We start from the raw sequence: 11,138 nt of genomic DNA on the forward strand, positions 1-11,138 counted from the left end.
ACAACTTGATCTTCAGCATTCATTTAACAGGTTAGAAATAAGATACATTTAAAGGAAACTCGCTACTTAACAGTAGTAATGGTGAGTAACCTTACAAGCTAAGTGATTCAGCACTTAGCAGCAGGTCTTATTACCGCCAGCCATTTGAGCAGTCATGACCATGCTTACCTGCAGTTGGTTTTCTGTTAGAACTAGTTCAGTAAGGCTTTCACAGTCTCCAATCGAATCCGCTAGTTGAATAAGTTTGTTCTGATCAACCTTCAAAATGGAGAGCCTCCTCAATTTTCCTGGACAGAAAGAACAACACATTTGTTTAGCTTAGTATCCTCTGATACCTGCTTTAACTGCAGAAGATCATTCTGCTGCAAAACTTTTAGAAATCCTCTAACACAATGATATTTTTTCAGGCAAAAAAAAGAATTCAAGCACTGCTTCACTTGGTGCTTGCACTATTTTTGCAAGTTTATAACATCACTGAATTCATATTCAATATAAATATCCATATTCAATATTTAAGCATATTAAATTGTATTAAAGTTGCAATCTTAATGGTACCCCATGTAAATGTCAAGGATGTGTCTACCCAAAGGCCTATAAATAGGAGAAAATTATCTATTTTTTCCTCAATTATACAGTGTTTATTCATAAAGGAGTGTTCAGAAGATCACCTGTGCCTACTCAGCCATAGTAAGAAAGGCTTGCACTGAAGTGACAGCCCAAACTCAAAAAGGATCAAGGTTTCTTTCTCCTAATACAGAACCCAGTTAGTCAGACACGAAACCCTAGTTCATTTTTCAGAAGAGAAATCAAACTTCTTTGAAGGTCTTCTCCCCAGGAAGGACAAAATACTATTTCACAGCAGAAAGCTCACCTTGTTCTTCCTTGTATAAGGAAGACATTTTTTACGCTGAGGGTGGTGAAACACTGGCACAGGTTGCCCAGAGAGGTGGTGGATGCCCCATCCCTGGAAACATTCAGGATCAGGCTGGACGGGGCTCTGAGCAACCTGATGTAGTTGAAGATGTCCCTGGTCATTGCAGGGGGGGGTGGACTAGATGACCTTTAAAGGTCCCTTCCAACCCAAACTAGTCTATGATTCTGCTCCTTTGCATCAGAATGATCTTTGGTGCAAAGCGGAGCTGACCCAGGCAGAGCCCAAGACAGAGAATTCAGGAGACATAACTAGTTGCTGACACCTCCCTGCCCATCCCCACACTGTCCAAAATAGCTGTAATAGGCTGGCACATCAAGTTCACTGATGATGCCAAATCATGAAGAGATGGCTGATACACAGTAAGATAGCAACCTAAACAGAAACCTGAGGTTCAGCAAGGAGAAGTGCAGAGCTCTGCACCTGGGCAGAATAACCCCGTGTGCTGATACAGGCTGGCAACTGACGGGCTGTACAAGAGCCCTGCTAGAAAGGACCTGGGGCTTATGGTGGGCACCAGGCTGAATATGAACTAGCAGTGTGCTCTCACCAGAAATAAAGTAATTACTGACTGGACTACGTTAGGAGAATTACGGCCAGCAGATCAATGGAAGTTACTATACCCCATCTACTGGCATATTAGTTTAGTATACTATACTATACTATACTATATCCCTCACTGGCACCAGTGAGGCCACACCTATAGAATCACGCTGTTTCATGTCCTTGTCTTCCCCCCTCGACTCCCCAGTTCAAGTGAGATGCTGATGAGGGTCCAGTACAAAGCTATCAAGATGACCAGGGCACGTGAGCTGAGGCTGAGAGCTGGCTTTGTTGACTCGAGCAAAGAAGCAGCCAAGGAAGCATCTAGGAACAGCCCACAACTACTTGAAGGGCAGTTACAGAGATGACAGAGCCAAACTCTTCTGTGCAGTGGCAGGTGAGACAGCAATGGCCACAAATCAAAGCGTGGGAGGTCCCAGCTGGACATCAGAAGAAGCTTCCTCCCTGGGAGGTGGTACAGCACTGACACTGGCTGCCCAGGAGTACTGGAGCCGCCTTGGTTAGGGGCTTTAGAGACTTAGTGAGACATGACTACAGCTGACCTGACCTGCTGGTGTTGGTGAGAGCCCTGCTTCGAGGGCTCTACAGATCCACCAATCCAACCAATGATTCGGTGATCAGCTCAGCTCTTCCCAGTAGCTTCCACAGAGGCCAGCGAGGTTCACTTCAACCACAATACCAGATTTTCTCCATTTTGCATAGTAAGTTTATCACACAAAAGAAATAAGTACTGTAGCCCTACCCAATTTTCGAAACACAAGTAAGCTATTATATTCACATAAGCAGCAACTTTTTTTGCCTTTGTAACAAAATTACATCCAGAAAATGTTAGAAAACGCACATGCAAACTAGGCCTGGCCTGAAATGACCTGGCCTTTTGCAATCGCCTTCCCCAGCAAAGGATCTCCATTTAACAGGATTCTCGAGAAGCAGCAGCTCCTCTTGTTCACCAGCTGGTGTTACAGACGAGCTCCCCTCTGGCAGGCTGCATGCGCTGTAGCCTTTCAAAAGGTACAGCTCCATTTCTGATGTACAACAACTGTACTGGCCAACTCAGGTCATCAGAGAGGGCTGCTACAACTCTCTACCAAACACACACGAGCCAAACTGTAGGACCCACAGTAGTCACCCCACTCCCCCAAGTTTAACTTCTAGAAAAACGTTTCTCTCTTCTTAGGCTCATGTAGCATTTGGAGGCAGGGGGAAGGTCTGTCCATTCTTTTCCACATTCCAGGTTTAAACCACATTCACAAGTCCTCCTTCCTCTACACCTTTATTTTTGGAAAAAAAAAATCCTGGCAAGGACAAGGCACACTCTTGCAACGTGAAACTCTGGAAAAACAGCTGATGAGTAGCAGAGAAACAATGCCTCGCTGACTACTTGTCACAACTACTGCAGGGGTAAAAACATTTACCTTAAAAAAGGCACTGGTAATGCTTCAGAAAACATTCCTCAGTTATTAAACCTGTTTTAAGCGGTCAGACACAGAAAGGTTGTAGTTTGGATCCTCAAGGGTGAAGAGTAATGGGCTGAAGCTAGAACACCCTTCCACGGGGTTCAGTATAGGATTAATCACATTGTCCAACTGAAGACAATTAATCACACATCCCCACTAAAAAGGATGTATTTTTTGTAGTGATACTGTCACTCTTATCAAGTGACCCACAGCATGTTACAAGCTGGAATTTTACAATGTTAAAGAGTTATGACGATGATGTGGACGCAGTAGGAACAGAGAGGATATATTAACTTTTATTTTGTTCCGGTAGGTATCAAGTGAAGACCAAAAAAGGATTACGAGGTAGTCATTATGCAGACAATTAAAATGAGAAATTAATAGAGCTATGCATTTCATACTAAGCAAAAAAAAAAAAAAAAAAGTGCTGAGACAAGCTCATCTCTTGGATGCACAAAAAGACTTCAAAAGACTTGAAAACAAACGACTTCCAATTTACGGTGGATTAAATGGTTCTGTGTGATAGCATTCACCTTGTACTTACCAATGCCATCAGGTAAGACCTGAAGTAAATTCTGAGAAACAAGCAAGTCTGTTAAAGAAGTCAGACCACTAATTTCTTCAGGAAGGCATTCCAATTTATTTTCAGAAACATCCAGACAAAGCAGGTTTTTCAGGTTTCCTACTTCCTGCGGTACAAGACAAAAAATTTAAGTCATGCCCAAACACGTAACAAAGCAATTTGAAAAATGTACCATAGCAATGAAATTCCAGAAAGGAAAACAATTCTCCGTATGACCTCTAAATTGGCCATTCTTTGTATGACCTCTAAACGCAGAAAAAAGTAAAAATTACATTTTACATATGATAAACCAACCAAGTGATTCAGTCACAGTTTCTTATTCTAACTATTAAGACTGGCTTCAGTAATCAGACAAGGTATGCTGAGCACACCCAGGCAAGCACCAGCCAAAACTGGAGTTTTCCTCAAGTAAAGACTGCAAAGTTGTTTTTTTCAGAACTACAGATTATCAACCTCCACGTAATTAAAGTCTGCCCCTCCCAATTAACCCTAGGCAAATTAGGATTAGTCTCTCCTGGCTGATACAGCAACATGCCATGACATCTAGGGATTTCATATCTTCATATCTCCCAACTGCAACAAATGTAGAAATAGAAATTGGGAGTGTTGCTCTAGCAAGCATATTTGAACTGCCAAGTTATACTGCCATCATCTACAATTATTAATGTTTACTTGATTTTTTACAATGGTAACCCACCAATTATCTTAAAAGTCTGACAGAGAAATACCTTTGTCCCTATTAGCCATCAGAGCACCCTCCCGTTCCCCATGTACACAGACACCCCTATACACACTCTAGAATAGTTTTCGTTTTAGTCATCCAAATCATCTTTCGGAGAACAGAATGGCTGAGGCAGAATTGTCCTTTACTTTTACATATATGAAATCTTCATAAAGTGACAGCCTTGATCCTAACTCACAAGATCAGTCCTTTTATTTTGGAAATGTTTGCCTCTCAAGAGGGTCTTTCATTAAACACACATACCCACCCTTTATCCTACAAGTTCATCTCTTGGACATTAGACAAAATACACAATAATGGCCAGCTTCAATAAAAACAGCTGCTGAAGTCACACTTGAACTTTTATGAATGATTATCAGTGTTTAACTACATCTACTTAAAAAATTATTAGGCCAAGCCAACAACAACAAAGTCAACAAAGCCCACTAAACTGTAACCAATTTCCAAGTTACACTGTTGACAATGAGATCAATACAGCAAATAACAGCAAACTGCACAAGGAACAGGAGAAAACAGGTTTTAACTTGGCTCTAAAGGAAAAAGAGGGAAAAGAAACCATCCCATATGTTATCACAGTTCATAAGAAAGGGAATTTAAAGCTGTAAGCTTTAAATGCTAAGGCCCCTCACCCCATGACTGATGTCAGATGGGGAATTTGCCTGCATAAATCAAAATTTCTATTTATGGTAACAGTTCTATTATTGTACTTCTCCCAAACGCTATATTTAAATGGAAGAAGATGACTGCAAAAAAACAACGATTCATCCTCAAAACTGTCAAAGCTGCCATTTAGATAGATACAAAAGGTGAGGGTTAGCTCAGCCAACTAGCAGCTCCCTGATCATTGGGGCAGGACTGAAAACAGAGGATGCATCATCCTATAAATTGAACAATGTGCCTATTAGGAAACAATTCCTTTGTCAAAATGTTTAAAAAAAAAAGTCTGACAATATATGATATCATGTACAATCCCTTGCAGAGGAACTTATTAAGAGAAAACCCTTACACATCCAAAACCAAACCCAGGCAAAGTGAACTGAGAAAACTATTCGATTTTAAATCGCCTCCCTTTAGGTATGAACAAAAAGGTTTTCTTTTAAAAGCATCTTCAAAACAGTATCCATTGTAACCCAGGCAAAGTGAACTGAGAAAACTATTCGATTTTAAATCGCCTCCCTTTAGGTATGAACAAAAAGGTTTTCTTTTAAAAGCATCTTCAAAACAGTATCAGCAGAGCTCATCTTTACCTGAGGTATTTCGGCTAATTGGTTTCCATCCAACCAGAGGTCTTTAAGATTGAAAAGTGCACCAATTGTTTCTGGCTATAACATAAAAAGTAATAATGTTAAGTAGCATAGGAGCTTCAAGTAAAAACCAAACGGCCACCCTGTAATTACAGTCTGAATAAACCAGTCCTTACTCCAAGCACTATTTAGAGGTACCACGCTTAAATGCAGCAAGGGTGACTGTAAGCATTTGGGAACTCCATCATAAAAATTAATTGTTACAGCTTAACAAGCTACCATACTTTACCTGACATGCACTAACAAATTGCATGCATACTCTTAATCTATTGCAAATCCAACATTTAATTGAGTCAGCTTAAGGGAGATGACAGATATCTTTTGGTAGATCTATCTGCCACAATGTCAAACACTGCAACCCTCAAGAGTTTGGCTCAGCCCTTTCCCAAAGATTCCTACTCCCACCCTAGAAATAGCTGAGCTTTCATCTGTGCTCAGCCCATCCAGCTCCCTCCAGAAGCCCATGTGTTCATTGTAACTGCAAGTGCAGACAAGAGTTTGTGCCCTTCCACTCCTTTTTCTTTCCGTAGAAAAAGTCTGTGCAGTGCTCTCATTTTCTGAAGATCAGCTACAGTTTTTTGGGTAAAGTAATATTGTACTGAACAAGACTAAGCAGATATGGGAAGCACCAACTCATTGCCAAAATTCATCTGTACGTATAAAAAGACTCTCCCTCCACACATTTTTCTTTCTTCAATTTTGGACATCTAACGACCTATTTAATCTAAATGATGCGTGAAACAAGACCAACGTGCACTTTCAGTGGCATGTTCTCTTACCAAGTGATAAAGTTCATTGTTTCCTAAATCAAGTTCTTCTAGTCGCTGCAGCTGGGCAAGTGATCTGTGAGATGAGATAAGTCAAAACAAAACCACATCAGACTAAGCCAACAGAAACCCCATGTATTTGAATGAGCTCATTTTACTGAAACTCGTATTTCAAATTACAATGTATAGTAGACAGACAGTTATTTTACTGGGCATGGACTATTTGCAGTAATATCTTACTGAAAAAATAATTTGGTTTGTCAGTATAACTGCATGCCCTTGAAACTTAAAACTTAGTATAGGCAATTAAATCATTATTCTTTATTTTAACCATCAGTCCCTCGGGGTGGACAATGCCACATAGTTTAGTACAGTTGGTTAGATTTATTTTTAGGGGGAATTTATGGTTACGTAACTGGATAAAAATTCCCCACAGTGATCACATGTAATAGTGGGACTCAAGACTCAGTAAATCCATCATTTATCTTCTCAACATGATCTATCCATTTCTGAAGTATTTCAGGTTGGATTTGAGGATGCAAACAGAGGGAAGCCCAAAAGGATGTAAAAGAAGTTCTCTGAACATGAACAGACACAGAGGGCAATCCTTCTACTTCAAAAGCAGTCTGTTGTAGAGCTCTTGCTTACCTTCCCCAAAGCTGCAGTAGCACGAAAACCAGCGAGACTCATCAGCTACATTACTGACAGTCAGAATTTTCCAGGAGCAATAAAATTGTCAACATTTGTGATAGCTTCATTCTGACACCACATGGCAAAACCTAGCTAGCAATTCATATCTTCTGATCACTAACATTTAAAGTGCCTTGTGGCTCGCAGCTATAAACAGCCGCAACCGAGGTACTGGGTAGATTGACAGGAATAAAGGACCCCAAAGCGACTGCGGAAGAGATTCTGATTAAAATAGGTTAAATCTATTACAGTATCTATTAGATTATCTAAACAAGCGGAATAGGAGTCACCAAAACTCTTGCAAGAAGTAGCCAGGTAGTGAAGGAAGGAAACTCCTTCACTAGAAAAAGAAGAGGCTTCTTCCAGGCAGCCAAAAAGGATCCCCAAAATATAAGATACCCGATTAATCTTACAAAGGACCACCAATTCCTCTGCCACAATACAGACAGCACAGAGACATTTAGATATCTTTTTTCCCCCAAAATCATGGTGGGTGGAGTGAGACTTCAGACATCAGTAGGCCTAGTTTGTCACCAAGGCTTTGATCTCCAGGTTTTGGAAGCTTTTGGTTACTTAGCCCTGAACACGAACACTTAAATGCCATGAAGGTCTGGAGTGGAAATCTCCAAGATCCTATTACCCTACTTTCACAGTTAGAAAATTCCAGCATGAGAACAACCCAAACCACCACTCCCACTGCTGATGCGCTTTTTCGCTCCATGAAGGAAGAAATGTTTCGTGCTGCTGTATTTTATACAGAATATTTTTATAGAGCAAAACCATTCGACACAGACTGCAGGCTCCTGCTACTAACCAAGTACAACTAGAAGTAATGGATGTAACTAGGTGTTGCTAAAACAAAGCTGTATCTCATACATGTTGTCAATCGGCACTGAATATTGTTTCTAGCTGTCATTCAGTTTCATATGTTAGCAGATTTTAAGAATAAGAACATTTTATGTTAATATAATCAAACACATGAAATGTCACTTACTCAGGTAAATATGTCAGCAAATTTTCTCTTAGTTCCAGTGATGCCAGGTTATAAAGACTAAAACAAAAAACAAAAAACAAAAAAAAACCACAAAACGACATTTTAATGCAATCTTACTTTCTATATCCCATACTTTCAGAAGAAAAGTGTGTGTTTACATAGTTTAAAACAAAATTGCTGTGAACTGATTTTTTTGTTGTTTTAATTCAACCAGACCATCATGTGAAAGGCAGCATACAAAGACTGGAAGTTTTTGCTTGTTTCTCTGTGATACTTCAACACGTTAAAGCTAGAAAGTAAACAGACAAAACACAAATTTCCATTTGTTAAAAGGTCAGTAGTTGCAAGTTACTGAACAGAGCATATTCATATGAGTTGCACTTACTTACTCGCTTTCAGAATCTGGCGTGGGCTACCAAAGTTACAGAGCATCAGGTAAACCCATCACTGCTCTAATGACGGCATGCTCATTACTGTAAGTGACATTATGCTTCTAAGCGGCTCACTCCATATCCCAGGCTTTTACTAACATCACCATAGCAACATTCAGATTTTTCAGAGGTTTATTTATGACTAAATGGAACACAAGAAGTCAGACATTATCCCAACACTATAATCTGCTCTAATCCTCCAGCGTCCCAGGGAAAAATAAAAATCAGATATGGTGACTGAAAATAAGTAGTTTCCTACAACAGAATATGTTCTGTCCTGGTGTGCAGGGAAGGGGGACAGTGTGCTTGGCCTTAAATAAAATCTAGATTAAAAAAGGAATTCCACTAAATTTGAAACACATGTTAAATCTAAACCCAAAATGGTTCTGTTTGTACACCTTAGGGAAAAAAAAACAAGCCCATGTACTCAGACCACATAAAATTGAAATACTTGTTTTCACTTCAAACAATACCAAAATACTGAATCACAGGATCTTTAGTTAGCCCCAGTAAAAAAGCAGCTGATAACCTGAATAAAACTAAAGAAAAACCTTCATATTGTGACTCCAATACAGCTATCTAAGCAGGGGAAGCAACATAACCGATGTAATGAGTTATTGAAGGGGAAATAAGATTTTTCATGGATTGACTTTGGATTGTGTCTGAAAAATACATCCTTATTTCAAGCACCTATTTCATACTGCATTCAGAAAACAGTGAATGAAATATCACAGGAGCTTTGATTACGGTCTCAGCAGTCCTTTCCAGCTTTTACAATAAGCACATTTTACCCAATGGGTTCTGTATTCCTCTAGAAGAATTTAACAAGACAGTTAAAACATACCATATAGGTGAAGATATTTTAGGAGAAGCCTATTACAAATTCAATTAAAAGATAAGTGAGAAAAATTATTTTGAGTGGCAGTAGCTGAGTTAGACAGAAACAAAGTAATAAGGAAACCATCATTCCAAAGACACAAGAGAAAACTCTCACATAAAAATTTTAACACTATAAAACACAAGTCAAGATGGGACATGGTATCCAACATCCTCACGGAAACCAAACCAGTGGAGGGGGAGAGGGAAGGGGTGATGGAGAACCATTTCTCTCTGAGAGGAACGTGGATCTGCTCTTACTCACATTGCCACCCACAGACTGCCATTATATTTTTGTTTACAGGTTTTCTACAAACCTATTCCAATCTTCCTTTGAATTTCGCACCTTCTCTTCAAGCTTGTATTAGGTGAGGCCCATTATTCACTTTTATCAAGAAATACAAAAAGGATGCGCACACCACCAAGCTGCCTTGTAATCTTGTATTTACAGATCACCTCGCATTTACTTATCTCCCTCCCCATCACGTTGAATTGTCGATGAGTAAAATGGTGCAATCCCTTAATTTCTCTTCTTACATCAGACACCACTTTGGCTGTGGTTAAACAAAAATCTTTGTCAGCAGCAAGAACTTGGGAACCACCATCTTAACCAGTCCCATCGTATCATTAAACTGGGGCAGGCCGGTGAATCAGCTCAGGAAATTGATCCTGCTTAAAAATAACCCAGCAAAAAGAGTAACACAGATCCCTAATCCAACATAGAATAAATCCCCTTAAACACCTGGGCCAGTACAACTGCCAAGAAGGTGCAAGGAAGGCATCTGTACTGCCCAAGCCAGCAGCACTATGAGGACTCACTGGGTAGCTGTGCCCTTGTGGATACCCACCAACAGCTGGTTTTGCATCCAACTGCATACCATGCATTTTGGAGACTAATTGTGGCCGATCGCAGTCCCAGGCTAGGTTCTCTTCTTATGGGAGTCAGCTACCTAGGGGATACCTTTTCATCTCTAATGATACAGCTTTCTACAGCTATTCTCACACACAACATGCTCACAACTATAACTCTACCCTGGAACAAAACAAAGACACTGCCTCCACCCCTTTAATCTATCCTTTCTACTTCTTCCAAGGTCCAAGTCCAAGCACCCAATGTAAGCAGACCCCAAGAGGCAAAATTAAGCTTCCCACCAAGTAATGTAAAACAGAGACCAAGTCTATGAAGTTTATACCAGCAAAGCTGCCCCATTAGACTGAAGTATTATGTTTAAGGTGGATCCATCTGAAAGAGAGGCCAGAAAATGAGAGGAAATTTTTGACTCATTACTCTTAAATTTCGACTAGTTACAGAAGCGGCTCCCAGCAAACCTATGTGCTGCAATTTAAAATGGGAAAATGTGACAGTTATCATATAAAATAGCATCATATAAAAGGCATGCTGATGTACTGAAGCACCAATCTCCAATACATTACAGAGCAGAGGTATAGCTCTTCCTTAAATTTACCAACAGACTCTTAACATGTTGTACATTCACTAACATTTTTCTGTTTTTAAGGTATACTAAGAAACAGGATTTTTAGTCATTTGCAAGAAAAATCCCACATTTCTTGCTATTTTTAAAATATGTTTTCTGATTTAATAACACATTCTCTCCAGAAAGTGTAATTCTTCCTCTTCTTAACTATAAATAGAGATTTTTCACAATATACTAAATGAAATAATTTCTTCTTTCCCTCTGCCCTTAATTTTACGGGTGCACTGTTAGTCAAGAGTCTTTCTGAAGTCTCTGAAAGGAACTAAAGGAAGCCATACTTTAACAATTTCAGGGTCTTTCCCT

At 39.7% G+C, this 11,138-nt stretch overlaps 1 protein-coding gene across 1 annotated transcript in view; it reads right to left on the bottom strand.

Moving 5' to 3' along the window:
• Positions 1-11,138, bottom strand: part of LRRC1 (leucine rich repeat containing 1) — a 65,210-nt gene that overhangs the window by 16,753 nt on the left and 37,319 nt on the right. Inside the window, exons 5-9 of the mRNA XM_009333257.1 lie at positions 8,033-8,089; positions 6,361-6,424; positions 5,525-5,599; positions 3,497-3,641; positions 169-287 (exon numbers count right to left, since the gene is read on the bottom strand). Coding sequence (XP_009331532.1) covers positions 169-287; positions 3,497-3,641; positions 5,525-5,599; positions 6,361-6,424; positions 8,033-8,089 — 460 coding nt within the window. The remainder of the gene's footprint in view (positions 1-168; positions 288-3,496; positions 3,642-5,524; positions 5,600-6,360; positions 6,425-8,032; positions 8,090-11,138) is intronic.

Source organism: Pygoscelis adeliae, unplaced genomic scaffold, assembly GCF_000699105.1.
Source record: "Pygoscelis adeliae isolate BGI_AS28 unplaced genomic scaffold, ASM69910v1 Scaffold57, whole genome shotgun sequence".
In the NCBI taxonomy this organism is placed as follows: domain Eukaryota; kingdom Metazoa; phylum Chordata; class Aves; order Sphenisciformes; family Spheniscidae; genus Pygoscelis; species Pygoscelis adeliae.